At 44.4% G+C, this 21,023-nt stretch overlaps 1 protein-coding gene across 1 annotated transcript in view; it reads left to right on the top strand.

Annotated features, from left to right (window-relative positions):
• Positions 1 to 21,023, top strand: part of LOC142814515 (mitochondrial glutathione transporter SLC25A40-like) — a 47,768-nt gene that overhangs the window by 4,493 nt on the left and 22,252 nt on the right. Inside the window, exons 2-6 of the mRNA XM_075893355.1 lie at positions 39 to 241; positions 3,264 to 3,331; positions 4,249 to 4,376; positions 7,294 to 7,368; positions 15,981 to 16,079. Of these exons, the coding sequence (XP_075749470.1) occupies positions 39 to 241; positions 3,264 to 3,331; positions 4,249 to 4,376; positions 7,294 to 7,368; positions 15,981 to 16,079 (573 nt within the window). The remainder of the gene's footprint in view (positions 1 to 38; positions 242 to 3,263; positions 3,332 to 4,248; positions 4,377 to 7,293; positions 7,369 to 15,980; positions 16,080 to 21,023) is intronic.

Raw genomic sequence — 21,023 nt, 5'->3', positions numbered from 1 at the left:
TATAATCACCGTGCATTCCTTCTATCGGCACTTCACAGTTACACCCTTGGATGTGGTGAAGATACGGCTTCAGGCACAGCGGAAGCAGCTTGTTAGAAACAAGTGCTTCCTTTATTGTAATGGGCTCATGGAGCACATGTGCTACTGTTTAAATGGAAATGGCAATGGCCTCAATGGACAACAAGCCATGATACCACCAAGCCAGTGGTACAAAAGACCCGGACACTTCAATGGCACATTGGTTAGTATGGACATTTATGACTTTGCTTTTACAAAAGCATAAAGGCATGTTTTACAAAGGCTTTCTTGTATGCCAAATAATTAATTATACTGTTTGCCCTTCTTTTTTTTCAATGATGTATGCAAAAGCGATCAGAAAAAAATTTTCAAACATAAATTGAGCTTGACGGGATGGAAATGAAGCTGTGAAACTCTGGCATTCTCTTTGCAGTCTTCTTGCTTAATGTCTCTGGTGGTAGTTCACCCGTTCAAAGCGTAGGACTTGTATGTCTAAGGCAACAAATCCTTGGGACTTTGCTTTTATTTTCTTGTTGTATATTGTTTTTTAGATAATAATAATGAGCTTTAAATAAGAACAGACATTTAAAGTTTTTGTTATAAACTCTAGATTGAAATTTCATCTCTGGGGCTACCATAGTACTCTTCCGAAGTTTATCACGATATGAAAATTTTCATTGTATCTAAGGTAATCACTACATAAGCCATTAAATAATCAAACATTTTTAACTCCCCAAGCAATTGCGACATGGCATAAGTATATATAACAAAATGAAAACGAATCAGCAATGTGTTAAGGTAGTATAGGTCTGTGGTTAAGAAAAGTTTCCGAAATGTTTCTCCCTGTAATTGTAGAGAAACAAGGTGACTTTACAAATGGTAGTCTTTCCCTTGAAAGTTACTACATTGCGGGAAAGAATAAATGTGAAGAATCGCTATGGTTTCTGAAAGGGTGAGGTGACGAAGATCCTCAAACCGACTCTAGTTAAATGTGAACATTCCAACCATGTGAACATGCCTGAAGACTAAAGGTATTGCTCAAATAATGCACGTAGAGAGGGTTGTGCCAATAAGCCCATACTTCCACTCATCTCTTGAAGGACTCCTTGACCACTTTTCCAAAAAATCATGGAATGACCTCCGTCAAGAATAAGCAGAGTCACTGGGTTTTGTCGCATGCTTTAAGCGCCTTCTCACTTCTCGTCGGTATGAGTGTGCTGGGAGCTACGTAGAGAAAAACGGCACGGGTGAAAGAAGTTAAGCCAGTGCACATGATGGAACGCGATTACCCTCTCCTGTTGATTTCCTGTGCGCTAGTAGTGCGACTATTGCGGAATGTTTGCAGACTATGGAGTGCGGTGACGGCACGTGATGGCGCCTTGTATCAAGAAGCGTGTCCGATACGAACGCCACGCCTGATTTATGTAGGCTAATGGCCAATAGCACGCTATATGTTGTTTGGCGTAACTTTCAAGTGCCAGAAGCTTTGAGGAAAGTGAGTGTGGGTCTCGGAAAAGAGGGAGCCTAAAAAAAATGGCAACTTTGCGCTCTGCTTATTAATTCTTGCTTGTTGTACACAACTGCACGATTTGGCTGAGCTGTTGACAGCAGTGTCTGCTTTCGATAGGATATGTTGTTTTTTTCCACCGGCCACGAAAGGTAGTTCATGGTCACTTTAAGAACTTACCGACTTCGTTACTAGTAGTAATATGTGTCAAAAGGAAATTAATATTTCACAGACTAGTAGTGATTATTGCAACTTCGGTAATGTCTCCTGCCACAAGTAAAGCTGTGCCATAAAAGTAGGCACTGCAATCTCCTCTGCATTGCTTTTAAGTACGCTAGCTCTTTCTTCCCATTTAAACTAGGTGGTAAAAGTGTAGAGTACTTTCAGCAGAACCAGCTAAGGCACCAATGTGCCCACGTGCCCCCAATCTCCCCTTCTTTTATTACATCATGTAGGGCAGAATGGTTCAGTGCGGTCGTTGTATACATCTGGCGTGAAGTGCAAATTATGTAAAACCTCAATGCACATATTGTCAAACCACTCTAAGTACTACGTTTATCGACTTTAATGTCTAATGGTTAATGTAGGGGGTTTATCGTAACAGTGCAGAAGCAGGCAAGCCAAGGGAGAAGAAAATTCACCCACGGTAACATAACTTTGATGGAGTTCCTAATGTTTGTCCTTGCATGCTCTCTTCATGAAATTACACATGTTGGCATATTATTGAAGAAAATCTTTTAATGCAGTAAGCCACACGGCAAGAAGTAAAAGTGAAATCTCTATTTTCGCGTGCTTTTACAAATCCTTGTTAAAGCAGCTCTCGTCAGTTTACGGTGTTGCAAACAAGGAATGCTCATTTGGTTCACACATTCAAAATTGTCTGAGCAAGACTTCACAGCACACCCATCAGATAATAACATTTGTTTAATAAATTCTGCAATAGCTATGCTTCTGCGTGATTTTTTAATGTAGTTGCTTGCGTGTACTTCGTTAATCATCTGAGGCCCTCATTTTGTTGCGAAATTCTGGCTCCTTCAAATTGTATTTACAATCAACTGAAGAACAGGACAATTTTTAAATAAAAAATTTGAATTTACTTCATGTCTTGGTCAATTTCATCACCTATCTTCCTGGTTGATGATGCTCTAGATTTGCCCCACTGTGTCTCACATCAGGAGATACTACAATGGTCACAGGACCCTTTGTGAAAAATTTCAAATGGGCTGTCTTGTACTGAACAGAAATTTTTGCCTAAGCCAGTATTATACCAGCTGGGTTAGATTATTGCATTGTCATCATCAAACCCAACTAAGATAAGTTCCTGAACGAGCTGAAATAGCAAGCAGCAAGGTTACTGTGGCATGAAAACAGGAACTTGCCTGTCAGTTTGTACTTCAACTTCCTAACACAGCGTTTGGGGCTGTGTTGAGAAGTAAAAGTGGCCCCTAACCAGGTTTTTGCATACAGCGTTTTACAAGGTCTTGAAGTGTGCAGGCTTGCTTTAATGTTGTAGGTGCGATGCTACTTGATGCATTTGCCACCTTTTCTAAACATTTGTATTTTCAGATGTACTACCATCCCAGTCCCTTTTTTCTTTACTGTCCGGAAACTATCACATGCTTACTGTAATGCAGTTTCTTGCAGGTCCAGAACGTCCTAACTGCCACGGTTTATTGTGGGTTAGGAATGTACAATGTAAGCCATAGAGAGCTGTTGCCAATGTGTCCCTAACTTGCAGGATGCATTCATAAAGATAGCAAGAAACGAAGGCGTCACCTCTCTATGGAGTGGCTTGCCTCCAACCTTGTGAGTTATTAGTTGATGCAGGTCTTCTGTAGTTGTCTTACCGAGCTAACGTCTGTGCCTTAAAATCTGAATAATTGCTGATCTTTCTTTTTATACATTTCTTCTTGCATTGATTATATTTCGAAGTAGTACTTGCATTGTTTTAATAATGAATAGCACAGTAATTTTATTAAGAGTTTGCAGACATGATTCATAAGTACTTCTGTGATGTAGTTAACCAGAACTTGGGTTCGCAATTACACAATGGCTCGCTCGCACAGTCTCTTGCCCTTGTTGTTTCAAGGAATTGATTTTTTTTATTGCACCAATATAACAAACATTCATTTCAGGAAAGGTGCTCACATTTTATTGGGCGAATGTGGCAATTCTTAGAATTTTTATATGTTTATCCCTCTTTATTTTGCAAACTCTGGAAAGAAGTTCATCGCAGTTTAATTGGGGATTTTTATACCCTCTAGTGTAAAAATAATCTGTGCATGAATTCAAAGCTTTTTTTCATTTCTTCATGCCATGACATATTTCTCTTGGTCTCGTGAAAGAGTTGCACAGTTATGTCCACATATTGGCTTTTTCTTGGCAGATCTGGGAAATTCGATGCCCTAGAGAGCATTAACACTTGCTTTAGTTTTGAAACATCCGTTTTACTTTTGCTTACCTCCTTCTCAGTGAGAAAGCAGCAGCAGTGCTGTTACACCCACTTAAAAGCAAATAAATATGTTAGTCTACCTGCTGTCATATCTAGTGTGCCAAGTTTCGCTGTCTACTTTAAGTGGGTTCAGCTTGCATTTGCTTTTTTCTTGTGCGCTGGCTTTAGATTTCTTGCCTACGTATGCTTGAATGCTGCCAAACTGTGTGATCATTATCCATTTTAGGGATCGTGTGTTGTAACTGACAGCTTACAACATTCTTTTAAACAGGGTAATGGCTGTGCCAGCCACTGTCATCTACTTCACAGTCTATGACCAGATTCGAGAGTTCTTTTCTACCCACCTTTCTGGACACAAGACTGTTTGGGCCCCTGCCCTGTCAGGTGGCCTTGCAAGAGGTACGGCTTCATGATGTTAACTGTGGAAGCTCTCGTTGCTCTTTGGCCAACCTTTTAGTGTATTGAAGAAACAATCTATTGAATCTTTTTGTCGGCGAAAAATTAAGCTTCCAAAATTTAGCGGCTGCCTCCGAGTTTGCACGTCAATTTTTAGGAACATTTTCCGACTCTTACTATATATGCATATATGCGCAGAACTAAAAAATCCGCCTAAGAAATGTTTCAAGTATTACCTGTGTATTAGCCACATCGTTAATGTCCAAGCAGGCTGGCAGTTTTGGTATGGGCTGTGTGGTACGAGAATTCTGAATCTTTCTTCCTCTTTTTTTTCTTTTCCCCGGAAGCAACACCGCACAGCTGTGCCAAGTTTTTCGTGCTCCTGTTAGCGAAAAATTCAGCTTCTGAAATCGCTGCTGTCCACCGAACAATAACTCGGCGGATGGTGAAGGTGGCTGTTGTAGATGTGTGCCACTGGATTTTTGAAGCTTGGGGTGAGGTCATTCGAGATGGTGCGAAAAAGCTTCAAAGTCACAGGAATCTTGTTAAAAATTCGGTGGAATGGAGGAAAACCCTTCTGTGACACAGAGGCGAGGTTGAGGAATAAAATTTGTGCACCTATGTAAAAGTGACATGTTCTTTTCTACTTCACCAAGTACAAGTAAGTAGTGTATAGTTCAATAAAGGCAATTAGCACTGAAAACGTGTAAAAAAGTGGCGTGTTTTCATACCCATAGTGGTTGCACCTGCAATTCTCAACCCAAATCATAGAAGGTGGCCATTACACAAATATATGCAATACGTTATTATTGCTGCCTGTTGCTGACATTGCCAGGCTGTTGAAGCTGGGGACAGCAGGGGTGCCCAGAGCGGTTAACTGTTAACAATAAGGCCGTGAGAAGTAGCTCTGGTTGACCACTCCTAGCCGAGTTGTATTGTCATCGCCCGCTCTCACCCATGGATCAAGCCACTGCGTGTATAGTAATCACCGCCCCCATAAAAAAAATTTAGGCTGCCTTTTCATCTCTCAAGCTGGTGAATATTGACACACACATACTTGCCACATTATCCTACATGCCCATGAATTCTAGCTTTCGATCTACCACACTAAGGCTTGCAAAATTCATGCCCCACTGCTGACCATGCTGATTGTACTGTTGCCCTTTCGGGAGGCGTAAGGGGGGGGGGGGCGGGGGGGGGGAGGGCTTTATAAAAGCAGTAGGTAAAGAGCAATAAATGGGGCTGGAGTGATACCACGGCTTAACAGCCCAGGATATCTGGAGGGAGCACTTGTATCTTGCTGTGGCAAAATAAGGTCGAAGAGTTTTCTGCACGGAGTTCAACTAATGCATTTGCGGAGGTTAAAGCATACGTGGCATCCAGTGCCTGTGTAGGGCAGCAGAGCTCTCAGCCTTATGGTGTTTTCAATCATTTAAGCTGAGTAGTAATCATAATGATTCGTAATTACACATGTGCCACGTCACACAGAAGGAGTACTGGCTGCGATTTGCACGACATTGTGTGTAAGTAAACAATCCGCAACAATGCAACACTGGCCATTTCAAGCACTGCCAGTGACAACTCGCATCCTCATCCTCACTGACTGCCAGTGAGCCTTAAATATAGACGTGTGGATCTTACATTGACATACTATGTTTATCATGGCCCTAAAATTACCCATCACATTGTATTTAGGTATTTGGAATAATCGCATTATGGAAAGCATTCTGTAAATCCTGTGGTTTCTGGACTTAAGTTCAAGCCTTGCTAGGCAGTTCATACGACGATTTTTAGCAACATGTTCTACTCTAAAAAAGTGAGCCATGTACACTACAGTGAATACCTGCGCACTACAAGTTTTGTATCTTTGTGACTATATTTGATTCACTTGTAAATCATACTGACAGCACTGGTTTTAATGAATTCGCTATTACAAACTAGTTTACTTCAGATGAAATACTCTGCTACATTTTTTGAGTGGCACATCTTGTGCTTTGTGTTAACTTAAAGGGGCCCTGCAACACTTTTTTAGCGTAATCGGAAAATGCTGCCGACTGGTAGTAGAGGCTCCCGACAGAACGCGAGCCAAATATTATAGCGCAGCACGCGGCCTGGAATTCACAATAAATTATCAAAATCAGCCAGAAATTTGTTTCTCTTCTCTCGACAAACCACACAATAATCCCAAAAATCACTTGTAGTAAGCCCATCTATCAGCCATTGGCTGAGTTGATCATAGTGCACTCGCTGGTTACAGAGATTGCCGCAAAAAGCCGTCACTTGTCTATGCGCGTGTGCGCGATCGCACTGAAAAAGTTACGTATTCGAAGAAAAAAAAAATTAAAAAGTGCTCAAGGTCACAAGGCGCACCTGATGTTTTTTGTTTGCCCCTCCCATTCCTCCCTGCTTAGTTTCCAGCGCTTTCATCTGGATGAAAGAAGAGAGAATGCGATTGCAGAATGTGACAAATCTTTGTAACTCCGCTCGTACTGGATGGATTCTTAAAATTTTTGCGGCGTTGAATTTGTGAGACAATACGCTTTTCCAGTGAATTAATTTTATGGTTACTCGGAAAAGTGTTTCAGGGCCCCTTTAAAGAGTAGAAACTTTGACGATATCAAAGAAAGTTAAAAGGCAGCTGTGTATAATCTGATTAGGGATGAAATGAAAAATTGTCCACATAATTTTGAGAGACAAGAACAGAGTGATGTGGTATAGATGGAGAGGTTTTACAAGTGGAGCTGATTATTCTAGCTCAGTACATTGAGAACACTTAAATAATGGGACAAGTTGTTAGAATTCACCTGCCAGGCATTTTTCCTATGCACTTTGCATTCTTTGTGAAGATTATCTTGTAATACTGCAGGTGTTGAGTGTGTAACATTCTTTTAACAGGTGTGTTTCACTTTCCTTGCTACAGTGTTTTCTGCCACTGTGATTAGTCCCCTGGAGATGGTTCGAACCAAGATGCAATCCAAGAGGCTTAGCTATCTGGGTTTGTACACTGCTTTTCTGCTTTCTTATCTAAGTGAAAGATGAGTGCTAGAAAGTTAAGACCTTGTTACAGTGAAAGCCGTTATGAGATCAAAACACTGGTCACACGCCGCCGTCGCCAGTGTCCAGAACCACCATCGAAAGAAAAACAACTTAATAAATAAAAAAACACTAATGGCACTGTAGACCCTTTTCATGATTCGCAAGTGCGCTTCTCGGCACTGCATTTTCGCCTTACTAATGGCGGCGCCTGTCCTACTTCAAATGGAAACCAGGTCCTAGTTAAACACGCTGGGGCTCATCTATTATATGTAATAATGTTGAGATAGCTAAACCTACATTATCCATGTTTTAGTGCAAGTAAACTGCGCTTGGACACTCCGTTTGCAGGAAGTGACTAGACGCCATTAGTAGGGCAAACTGCATAGCAGGAAAGCTAGCTTTACAATTATGAAAAGCGTCTATGGGATTTGAACCCGGGTCCGCTGCATACCAGCCCGCAATTCTACCACTAAGCCGCACCTGTGCTTGGAACTCCTGTTTAAACTGGCCTTAGGCAGGCTTGATGTCGGGAAAGCAATTGCTTTAATAGTCGTTTTGAGTAATAATTGAGTAATGAGCCATTTTAGAACATAAAAGGAACATCCAGGCGTCACACAGTGTAAATTTCATAACAAGTGGGTCGTCAAATGCTCCAACCTATTAGGAAACTTGTTATTGATCACCTATTAACTGTGGCACATACCCACTTCACGCATAATTTTTCATCGTCTTCAGCCATTGCATAAAAAATGTATAAAATATTCAACAAGTGTGTGGCAGATGACACGCTTCTCCAAAGAATGACGATATCATAGTGAATGCTGGCCTACTACGCAAAAATTATGAGCATTGTGCTTGTAGCAGTTGCCCAAAGGCTCTGAAAGGCCGCTGTTCTAGCTTTCGCTGTGAAAGCTGCATGTCCGTGCAGACTTGGCATTTTTAATAAAGCTAAAGATAATTTAAATAGACAGGCTTCAGCACCTAAGTATTATTAATAATGTAATGCTTTTGTATGAACCTCATTAGCTGGCATGCTTCTAAAAAGTGTTCTCAAGTAGCAGTTCTTAGTGTGTTCTGTTCTAGCAATCCAGCTGAACACTGCTGCCTTAGTGGAGAACTAAGTCCTGTTGTCATGCAAAATAACTATTGTTATCTGTCGTGGTTCACATGCTGTAGCTGTCCAATGGCATTTTCTAGCAGTTATCTAAAAGGAAAAAGGAAAAGAAAGAGAATATAGAGCTCTGTGCTCTAAAGATTCATCCCTTATGGCCACGCTGTAGTAGTGACAAAAAGCAAAAATTTTGATGCATTTTACATTTATAATTAAGCACCACTGATATTGTAAGTAAACCAAAAGGCAGTTACAGGGGCCTTTCTTGTGATTTTATGAGTAAATTTGGCTTATATGCGGTGTTCATATTATGCAGCTAAAGTTATATTACTAAAATTTGATATGGCAGCGTCTCAAGCATTCACAAATCGACACACTTTTACATGCCGATACCGCTCCCTAATGCCAAAATGCATGCCCACCAACTTTTTCGATTTTTTTCAGGAGATCTCGAAATTCTTATCAATCCTCACACTTGTACAAAGCAGCCATAAACCTCCCAAAAATCTGATATATCTCCACCATGAAAAACGTGCATCATGCAGGATAACTCAAGTAGCGATCACCATTGCACTCATAAGAGCTAGGTAGCTAAGTAAAGCCAGTTTTAATTGAAATCCGTTGTGTTTAGTACTAAAATAATTTGCTTCCTATTGAAATGTGTTGAGGAGAATGCTTAAAGGGAGGGACATTATAGGCAACTATTAAGTTAATGTTGATTGTTGATAAAGCAGTTCAGAAACCTCGTAGTGCTGCATTTGTGCCAAAGAAGTGCTTATTTTGTAATAAAATCATGATTTAGTGGTCCACATCACGTCAGCGCACTTTGAATCACCCTCCTGAAAACGGTCTTTCGGATGTCATTGTTGCTGTGCCCAAAGTTGCCTGCCTTTACTGTGCGGCAGCCGACACTAGGAGCAGCAGAGCAAAAGTAGCAGGAACTACAGCAGCAACAACGGCCATTGAACAATTTTCTGCTTGCTTGGTTCAACTGGGCCCCGCTGAATGGCACCACCTGTTCAGCCTAACCAGTCCAAAACAGCATTTTTGAACCACTTGCTCCATTCCCCGAAGTAACTCCCAGGTGGTTCTTTTTTTACGAATCAAACATAAACAGACAAGCAGCATTTTATTATGTGTTCTAACGAACGGAAGGCTCTTTTTTTACTACAGCTGGTTTGATTACCAGTGATGAATTGTATTGGACGCTATCACTGCGACCATTTCAAACATTTCCCCCTGGTGGTGCGTGTGGCATCGTACATTTACTTTAATTTCTCGATTAGTACAGCACTGCTCTTGATAATGTTGTTTTAGACATTCCCAAACACTTATCATTTACTCTGACAAGGTTTGTTATTTGCCTTTAGTGGTCCCTTGAACGTGAACATTTGAAACGCATTGCATATCTTGCTTTTCTTACTCAGCAAAATTTTTCGCCGCTGAGATAAATGGCCCAGTTGAAAGATTGGGTGCGTATTGACACAACCTTCATTTCGCCAGAGATTACAGAAAACAATGAATTCAATGCATTTTTTGCAAATTGGCACGTCTGGTGGTCGCGCAGTGAAATGTGCAAGAAGTTACGCCACAGCTGCCGGTTACTGACACGCCTACCGTGCTCGCTGCAAAATCGCTTACTAATCGACATCGCAAGCAACCACCGCAGCTGCCCCAGTGAACACTGTGCCCCAGCCACCCGCTTTTGCGTATCTTTCTCAAAACGTGTTCTCAACAGGCAGGTACCGGCAGTCAACAAAGACATAGTCGCACTATAGCTCTCGGCCGTATATTTGCTTTTTCAAGAAGAGCTTGTGTAGTTGTCTACAGATTTGCCGTTTGTGTTGTGCGCTGCTCTGACCTAGAGTGTGCTAAAAGCAGCGTTGGGAGAGACAAACCGTGTCATACTTTTCCGACAGAGCTAAAGCTTCGAAGAATATGGATTAACAATGCGTGCCCAGGGCAGCAAACGTGGGTGCCTTCACTGCTTTACTTTTTGTGTTCCCAACATTTCAAGGATAGTGACTGAGGGACGAGCCCCGCGTTATTGCTGAAGTTAGGCAAGTCAGCGAAACGGCAGTGCCTAAAGCCCGGTGCTGTTCCCTTCATTTTCTCCAGAAAGCAGAAGGGTCATACGCATATGGTTGTATTTGGCGCATACATTTTGGGGGCCTTTCGAACTCGGGAGTCGCAGTCACCACTGGTGGAACAACTGTCAAGGCCGAGACAGACGATACGATTTTTCACACAAATACGGTCGATCTCGGGTATATCGAACTTTAAGGGGATCGCCAAGTAGTTCATTATATCTACAATTCAAAATACAAAATATGCATAGTTAAAGCTTAGAGCATTTCAGGCCTTGGAAATCGTTACAGATGCCAGCATAATGATTCGCTCACAGTTTAATTAAGAACAAGGAATTACCGCACTTTATTTCGCATGAAAGTAGTCCGTAAACTTGTATTGCTTCTTGTGCCCCATCAAGTTTGTCATCTTCAATATCACTGAAGCATTTCAAATGACCGAATTCAGCTCCTTCGGCCACAACAACATTGATTGATGCAGAACGCTGATGCAAGCTTTGTAGCGCGGCAAAAGATTCGTTAGCGGTAGCAGCAAAGGTGTCGGCATATTCATAACCGCACGGGTACACTTCACCGGCACGGGCAGCCATGATCTCAGCATCAATGCTCTCAGAAACAACTACGTTGTCATCTGCACTGATTAAGTCACTCACTGTCCGTGGTTTTGTCCAGAAAGGTTGATACGTGAGGATTCACTGAGGCACCGTACGCTATTGTGAGCCGTTGTGACCCACTCGAAGTCGTCACCTGGGCCACAAGGAAAGGTTACAACGGTGCTGTGCTTGACGTCGCTCTAAGCGCCAGTCATAATTTTTATCGTTACGTGCGGGTTTACTCCCGAATGAGGATTTATTTGGAAAGCGGCTAGAAGTACACAGGTCCACAATGCACAAAAGGCAACGCCGAGCCATGATGTTGACTTCCCACCACCGACATGTTAACAATGTCGATGTCACTTGTGGGTTTGTAGCTAGCAGCCACTGCTTTCAGCTGCTTTGATGTGAAGGGGTAGAAAAAGCTTGGCCTCCGAGACCTGCGTTTTAAAACCGAAAACACTAAAAATACGTCACGAGGTTGCACATCTCGAAGGTCATGCTTTTCAGGCTCACATGCAGTTGTGTGCTAATAAACAAGGGAGGTAATGCAAACATTGCAACAAAATCGACGCGTCAATTTGCATTCTCATTTTGGTGCCCTCTGCAGTTGGTCCTTTGATCATGAAGACTATGCCAGTGCGTTAAGACCTGCTGATCGCGCATCCAACATACCAGTGTTAAGCCCCTGAAACTTCGCAAAGTAGCGAGCACTCTCCTCCTCTGCTCTTGTTTCTCCTTGGTCTCCTCTTCTTTGCACTCACATTTCGGTTGTGGCGCCACCTGCCTTGCTCCTGCGTTCAATATTGAGCTGGCGTATAAAGGCTACTGTGTTGATATGTGAGCAGACTTAATTTGTATAAAAGTGAGCCGACATAAGCCTAATAGAAAATTCTTAAGCTGGGTAGATAAGATGAGAAGTCGGCAGGAACTCATTCAGACTTACTCATGAAATAAACCTCGCCCTTGGGGCTCACTTAGACTCATACTCACCCAAGTTTTCCTCAATCGGGCTTACTCAGATTCATACTCCTGGCTATATCTGAGTTGAAGTGAGTATGAGTGAGTAGACTCGTGAGTGAGTTTGTTGACGTATGGTGGCTAGTGACTCTTTGATAGAGCAGTAAGACTCATTAGCCCCACCGCATGACAAATGTTTGGTTATAGGCTCATATCTTACAATAGGAAGCAGTTTCAAATTTGTAGAGCACTTGAGGGCCCCATCACGGAGTCAGTCTACTCATTAACAAAGACTATCGGGTAACTGCGAGAGCCAGTGATGTCACTAGCCAGTTTCTGCTATGTTGCCACTGCTGTTGTTTAGTCTGCTGTGTTGAGCGCTGAGAGTGCTTGTTGCTTATCTAGTTTCTTATCTAGCATGTAGATGGATGTAGTGCAAAAATAAGTCAGAAAAGCAAGATTCATGTCGCGAGTCCCGCTGATCGCTGCGATCTGGCTATTCTAGTCGTCGTCTGAGGTGAAAGATAAAAGTGCCAGACCATAAGCGATGCAGGCCACATGCCGACATGACAGTAGTTTTACTTTGGTTAGACAATTGTATAAAAATAAATGAGCAGAAAAAGGAACCATTGGCACAGTAGATTGCAAAATATTTCGACAAAAGGTCATTCAAAGTATAAAGCTTGCTCAGCTGATTTGGATGTGTGCAAAAAAATTGTTTCTTATGAATTTTATTAGCCGCTAGTCGTGCAATTCCTGAATATTTTGCATCCACCAGGCATAGTAGAAAATTTCGTAAGCTTTTGGGTTGTACACTGCATTCTTAGTCGCTGTGCTTGCTGTTCATAGATTTTCCTGGCATCGGGCACCTTAAAGGTCCACTCACCAGGTCCCATACCAAATTTTAGTTAGACCGCGGAAGTTGTCGGGTGTCCGATGAGGAACATTTTGCCACAAAATTTTTTTGAATCGGTTTATTACGAGCTGAGAAAACTGTTTATTTTTTTTTTTGAAGCGGCGCTAAACGAGGGTGGGAGGAAGTGAGCTCGAAACCCCTGCCGCTTCGCGTAGTTTTCGCAAGGCAAATCTCTTCTCTACCCTCTCCAGCATCCGACCAACAGGTCAGGTGCGCATGACATTCCTAAACAAGCCCAATTCCTGTGCAAGCGAGCGGCGTTTTTTTTTTTTTTTTTTTTTACCATCGTTATTTTGAGGTTTACTGCCTGCTTCTGTGGGATGGTTTGGAAACGCTGGCTTCGGCGAGGTAGAATAGATGAGCACGACGACTGCGCGAATGCGTAGGAGCGTTCCGCGACTGTCGTCTGCTCGATGCGCTGACTGCAGGGACACGAACGCATGCCAAACGCCGACACATTAGCCCCTCATCTCGTTGCAGTTCACGGGGAAAAAATGAAAAAAATAATTCTCACATTCCCTCATTGCATCTCATTATTTATCTAGAGATTTATTAATCTCTTCAAGTAACAAATACCGTATTTACTCGATTCTACCGCACCCTCGATTGCAAAGTTTCCCGGTTTAGAGAAACACCCAGTTTAGGGAAACACCCGGTTTCCACGACAAAAAAAAAAAGGTAAGACATCGATTGCAACGCGCACCCATTTTTCTCGTTGGCCCGCACGATCACACCACTCAGGAAAATGACTCCTTTCGGGAGCCTCTTCCGTTTAAATATGAGGTACGGGGCCTATCTGACGTGTAACGGAGCATTGCCGTCACTCTAGTTTTACCGTGGCCCGATGTCAGCACCCGAACTTGCTTCGCCCCCTTCTTCTCGACGGTTGTGGTGCCAGGCATGTCGAAGTAAAGAGGCGTCTGATTAGCATTCCCGATTTGCCCAAGCAGGTAGTTTGTGCCGCAAGTTTAGACTGAAGCTCTGAAAACTGTGCTTTTCTTCGTACTCCTCCGGTAACTTTTGGCATATGCCCGTTCGCCTTCGGAGGGAAAAGCCTTTCCTCTTCATAAAGTTTGTTAGCCAGCTCATGCTCACTTTAAACTGGCTCTGCGTTAGCCCTTTTTCTAAGGCTAACTGGGCTGCCTGCACTTGGAGCAGTTCTGTCGTCACAGGCCGCTGTGCCGCTCACTGCTCAAACACATACTCGCCGAGCAGCTCTTCAATTTGCGGAAACCAACCCTGCTGTGGTCCACTGAAGCCTTCGCGTGATTCTTTACTGTCGACAATATTCTGCTTTTGTTTCTGCCAGTCCCGCACGCACGTTTCGGGAACTCCGAACGACCGCGATGCGGCCCGATTTTCGTCCGTTTCGGCACACGCGATGACTTTTATTTTAAAAGCGGCATCGTGGTGCACTCGTCGAGTTTTTGGAGTCGGCCCTTCCATGCCGTCGATGCTAATGCACTACAAGATGACGAAATCCTTAGTACACGTACGAAGTGCCGCACATGGGAAACACATAGGCAGAAATGGCCGACGCACGTAGGTAGTGGCCATTTTGGAAATGCCGATGGCAATAGAATGACCGTATTCATTTTTTTTTCCGTACTCGATTCTAACGCGCATGCGATTTATGAACTTGCTTGACCGGAAAAAAGGTGCGCGTTAGATTAGAGTAATTACGGTACATAAACTAAGCATGCCGTGTCAAATAATTTTCGTCATGTCACGTGCCACTGTTTGCAACGTAAGAGCATAGTCGTCTACGTAGAGGACCAACGTCACTGCCTTGCCGTGTACGTAAGGATTCGAGTAATTACGGTACATAAACTAAGCATGCCGTGTCAAATAATTTTCGTCATGTCACGTGCCACTGTTTGCAACGTAAGAGCATAGTCGTCTACGTAGAGGACCAACGTCACTGCCTTGCCGTGTACGTAAGGCCGTTCATATGCGCACGTCATGTCCTCATTCTCTGGGCGCGCACCCGCAAGGGGAAGAGGGAGCAGCGTTCATCTTAAAATTTGACCCATTCCCGCTGCACGTAGCGTTGCAAAGTTTGGCAGACAAGATCGTGAACACCTCATCTACGCATTGTGCTTGTTAGCTCAAAATAGTAAAACCTTGTGAGTGGTCCTTTAAGTTCTAATTGCGATAGCAATTATATGGACACCCTTGGCTGTATTTTGTCGCCGGCGTCAGCGTTGGCATCGATGTCATGCACCGTATATGTAGACGGATGTATATATATATATATATGAAAACACAAGAAAGAAAAAAAAACAGAAAAAAGCACTCCGGCGCGCGCAGTCGAACGTGGGACTTCTGCTTCGTGAAAGCTAGGCGTTAACCACTGAGCCACTCGGGAGAATGTTCTTCACCATTCAAACGGCAAGGTATTTATATCTACCACTTACCGCTGCTGTGTTTTCGGCATTACCAGAAAGATGGCGCAATGAGCTCACATCCTGCAGCAGCGCGCGCTCTAATCAACTTTGCCCAGCTTAGAGAAGGGGGGAGCGACACTCCCTCTCGCGGTGGCGAGGAGTGGAGGATTCTACGCCTTGTCTGGTCTCGGGCTTTATGTGGAACGATTCTGCTGTAGTTACCAGGCGCACAAAGGTCACTGCAATCATTGCAGTCTCCGTTCACGAAAAGTGTGCACTTTTCAGACACAGAGAAGTAACAAATGAGATGCTTATTTGCGTGTATCCGTACCTGTGTGTACATTTCATGCGTAATTTATGCGCGAGAAACACGGGGCATGTTTCGATCTGCTTTCCATTCTGCACGTGACCTTTTAAATTGCTGCTATCGCGTTCATTGCTTCGCCTTTGCGGCAAAGCTGTGACTTTTTGTATTTCACTGTGCGTGATTTTGTCGATTGTTTTTCTTTATTCGCAGAAATAGGACAAGCTGTGAAGAGCCTTGTCAAGAGAAGGGGTGTACTATCTCTGTACGTAGGCCTGGGACCGACCCTCCTGAGAGATGTCCCTTTCTCTTGTAAGTATTGCATTAAAAATACAATGCAGGAATAATGGCCTCTCCCTATAGTGTCTTCAGATATTAGGATAATTTCGTGGTGTCTGCCTTGCCAAAGCCATATATGGCAATCTGATCCAAGTCTATTTCTTAACTCATGTCTCATGGGACAAATGCAGTTAAACCTCGTTATGGCGAGGTGGGTTTTAATGAAATAGTAAATATAACGTAGTTCCCCTTGAAAATCTCCATAAAAACCAATGTATTCAACTCGTCATTTTAACGAGGTAAAGTTTGCTAGTTATGGGATATAACGAACAAATCTCCAGCAACACTCGCAAAGCTGAGGCGCGCCAAACGCATGCTGTTTTTGGAGGAGAGGGTGTTGCACGGGCATTGCACTGACAGCCGAGGACTCCACAACTCCGCAAACGTCTCGCCCCTTTTCGTTTCTTTTGTGTCTTCTTTATATTCTTCCTCTTTCCTTCTTCACGGCATTGGGCCATGCTCCCCAACAGGCTGCAGTGAGAACACCCTTTCCACTCTAACCTCTCTCTCTCTATGTGCCAACGAGCCCACTCACAACTTCCCCTCAGTAAGAAGCATGGCTGCAGCACGCCCGCCTGCAACCACTGCAAGTGTTGTCACTCGCCGACATTAGCCGGGTTGTCTTTGTGGGCATGTTTTTTTTTTAGTACTTCTGCCCTATTTTTGTCATGCTGTGCTCGTAATTCCAGCAACATGAATGCGCTAGGCGAGAAGCAAAAGCGTATAACGCTAGATCAGGAGGTGGCTATGATAAAAGCCATCGAGGCGGGAACAAAGAAAACGTAGAAAAGCAAAGAGGCAAGAGACTTTGAGGTTTCGATGAGTACACTGTCCACGATCTTGAGCAAGCAGGAGTCCATCGTCGACGCTGTTGCGTGTGTCGTGAAAGGAAACGTTAAGAGGATAGATAAGGACTGCTGCCTTTGAAGCGGTCGAAAGGGCCATTTTTAAGTGGTTTTTGGACACGTGGGCAGTGAATCTGCCGGTGAGCGGTGCCGTGCTACAAACAGAAGCAAGGGACTTCGCCTGCATCACGGGCTATGACAACTTCGTTGCAAGTTGGGCTTGGCTCCAACGTTTCAAGGAGCGCCACGACATCGTCAGGAGAGGGGTCTGCGGCAAATCACAATCTGTCGACGAAGCAGAGGCTACGAAGTGGGCAAAAGATAACATCGGGCGGCTGCTGGAAAAATACTGCGCAGAGGACATCTTTAACACGGACGAAACTGCTCTCTTTTTCAAGATGTTGCCGCACAAGACTAGCCCTCAGAGGTGAGCCGTGCCATGGCGGCAAACAAAGTACGCTGCGGATCACTGCGCTACTTTGTGCCAACATGACTGGTCCCGAGAAGCTGCCAATTTTCATAATTGGCAAAAGTACATCCTCTCTCTGTTTTAAGGAGAAGCAGCTTCCAGTCAAGTACACGGCCAATCGCAAAGTTTGGATGACCAGGGAGATTTTCGCAAAAAGCCTTTTGGAATGCAACTGGAAGCTGGCAAAGGCGAACCGCAAGGTGGGCCTTGTTTTCGATAACTGCACCGCCCACCACACCGCTGCCACGCTCCATTACATCGAGCTGCTGTTCCTCCCTGCCAACTGCACAGCAAAAATACAGCCGCTTGACCAAGGCGTGATTATGTCACTGAAGGCAGGTTACCGCAAGCATGTGATTGATAGGCTTCTACTCAACATGAGATTGAAGCGGGACACGAATGTTGACTTGTACGCTGCTCTCAAAATGCTTCGAGCAGCGTGGATGAGTGTGACGGCGACCACGATTGCAAATTGCTTTTGACACGCTTCATATGCCGCCGCACCAGATGCCAGCGATGAGCCATCATTAGATGAGCCTGCTGCGCCGGACGGTTTCACCACGTCGGACGAAGTCTCCGCATCATAGACGGCACTTCGTGGAGCCGGTGTCGTGCCTGACAGTGAGTCGTTCTGCGACTACCGTATAAGCCGGAATATAAGTCGAGATATTTTCAATAAAACATTAACCTAAAGTCGCCCCTCGTCTTATATAGCGGTGTCTAGCCGAAAGTGCACCGCTGCGTGACCACATGGGCCCTGCATCCATGTGCTTGAGAAGCCGGACGCGGCCATAACCGCATCCAAATCCAATCGCAGGCTGTTTTTTTTTTTTCTCTGTCTGTTTTCCTTGTGTTCGTGATTTGCTTCCGATCTGTTCAGAGTTTTCGCTCTGCTTGAAATTGCGCTGCATTTTTAGTGGTATTTTTTTTTTCGTTCAGTCAATATGAGTAGCAGTACGAGGAGGCAGTACTCAGCTGCGTTTAAACTAAATGTTGTTGAGTTCGCAGAAGCGAACGGGAATATGGCTGCTCAGCGCCGCTTTGGTGTATCGGAAAAAAAGTGCGCTATTGGAGGGCACAGAAAGAGAAGCTGGAGATGTGCAATTTTCGAAAAATGACGTTTCGTGCACGAAGTGCCGTTCATCTGCAGCTGGAAGATAAGGTAGCGCACTTTGTGCAGAAAGTTCGTGCACGCTCGCTGCCAGTGATCGTGGATACCATTCGCCAGGAGACCATCGTGCAGGAGACCAATGTGCCGGCAACGTCGGAGGCATGAAACGCAGTGGACGTACTGTGCCGCTACTTCGACGCTCACGAGGGTGGAGAAGGTGGCTGGAACATTGCGGCCGTAGCTGAGCAAGCGAACATCCACATTAGGAAGATACACTAGTGTCCAATTATGGACTTCTTTGCAGCTAAGTCTGTTTGAAGTGCAATTAAATAGGTGCGTGACATCTCCTTTTTATTTACGGAATGTGGTTATTTTGTTGCGTACCACCGTGAAGTGAGATGCTGTTTCGCCCGTTATTTGTTTTGTGTAAGTACAGTGCATAATATTTGCAGTGAATGCCTCCTGCATCTATAACAAAATATTGGTTGTAACGAGCAAATCGCGGTGGCCCTTCAATTTCGTTATAACAAGGTTTAACTGTAATCTCTGCATGCTGCAGTGCATTCGTACTGCAACTTAGGCTTCAACATGCAAGACATTCTTGACATGTTATAAAATGTTGCGTGTGCACTGACTGCCTCAATGTTGGGGCAATGCATTGAGTGTGTGTTTAATGCATATGGCTTTATGCTCATGCTGATTTCTGTGGACATGCCTTTTTAGTTCAGAACTTCGTTGCCAACTATGGAGTAAGACCAGAAGCACTGATGGATATTGTCAAGCAACAATGTGAAATCAAGTGAACACCTTTGCCATCTTTTTACGCTAACGTGTACTGAAACCAAAGCTGTAGCCATTGCAAATGACGAACCCTGTGCACTGTCGCCAACTATTAAGGGGAGATACGGCTCTTGGGACCCGAAAGTTTGCTCAAAAATTGAATTTTCAATGTGTCATTTTCATATTCTTTCTACCATTGCACACCTTGTGTGCTTGTGTGCAAGTTTTCCTTTTAAAATCCTGTGTATTAGCAGCATAACTGTAAATCAAAGATGCGTTGGCAGGCTCCCACCTTTTTAATTTGTAGACAAATTGCACTTATTTCGTCTGCCTGTAACTCTTGAATGGCCCGCTCCAATGCGACCATTTTGGTATCGTTGAAAAGGCCTTTCGTTTGGCTTTTTTTTATTGCTCGGTCAGGCAACACTGAGGTTGCCACCTCCTCAATTAAAAAAAAAACAAAAAAAAGTGCCCCCACCTTTCCAAAGGGAATCGTGAGGAAATGCGAATCCATTTCTTGCGCCGAGAGAGGGTACCGTTGCCGTCAGACATTCACTTTCACAGACTTCTGCCATTGCCTTGAGAGGCGCCCAGCCACTGAAAAGTCAAAAGTGAGGAGCAAGGGGACCAGACAGTGGGGCGCCAGCATTCTCGGCTCGGCGTTGGCGTTTCACAGCAGGGTCTCGAGCACACATTTTCGGATGTTCTCGAGAGTTGCCCCGCCAGCCAGCGAAAGGTCAAGAGTGAGGCGTGAGCGGACGGGAGAGTGGGGTGCAGGGGGGAGAGAAAGTGAATGGTGAGAGGAGCCGCGAAGCACTGAACTTACCTTCTCCTACACTCTCCCGCGCCACATGCTCCGGTTGTTAGGGGCAACCATAAGGGCATGTGCCCGCAGCTGTTGCTATGGGAGAAGAAGTGAGAGCAGAGAGATGACACCTGCAGGCGTGCGAACATTGCCACGGACAACGCCGGATACCTTACGTAGCCCGACTAAGAAATGCATTCGTATCTAAAAGTAGGCGTAAAACATTGCCATTGGCCACTTCACATCATGAGGCTAAAATGGCGTCGTCTGATTAGCGTAGGGCGCTGCATTTGAAAAGCTGGCTAGTTGATACGTCATTTTGTCTTTGGTTACGATATATGACGAACATACCTAGACGACCCAAAAAGATGCACTTGGTGTATTAGTTCAGCTGAAGGCGAGCCAAAATTAAAGAACGTGCTAACCGTACGACATCACAGATTTCTGCTACCGATCAGAAAGCGACTGTTATTGCTTCGGCACCCGATAATGGTGATGAAAGTGATTGCGGTCCTCTGCACAAAGGCATGGTATCGCTCCGCTCTGCAACCGATGAACAAGCGACTCACAATGCCGGGACATCTAAAATTTCCTATCGTCGGTACAGGTGGCAGTGGTCCGCAAGATAAGGGCATGTCATTCAGCCGCTCTACAAGCGATCAGCAAGCGACCCGCGACGATGAAGCTGACAGCGATCGGCCGGAGAACGATGGCATTCTTTGCGCTGACTCTAGCTGTGTGCGAGTATACGCTAGAGCTGTCACAAGCAGCGACATAACCTAAGTGAGTGCTCATGAGCATGTCATGCTTAATCAAATTGAGTCAACACCGGCAATGGCACGAAAAACTGCGGTTTTCACCGATGCAAGCGACGTGTCAACAGCTTCTGCCGCGCACACTGCAGCTT

The sequence above is a fragment of the Rhipicephalus microplus genome, chromosome 4, assembly GCF_043290135.1.
Source record: "Rhipicephalus microplus isolate Deutch F79 chromosome 4, USDA_Rmic, whole genome shotgun sequence".
NCBI classification, from domain to species: domain Eukaryota; kingdom Metazoa; phylum Arthropoda; class Arachnida; order Ixodida; family Ixodidae; genus Rhipicephalus; species Rhipicephalus microplus.
Note: the sequence above shows the minus strand (reverse complement) of the source record. Positions and strands in the feature narration are given on the sequence as shown.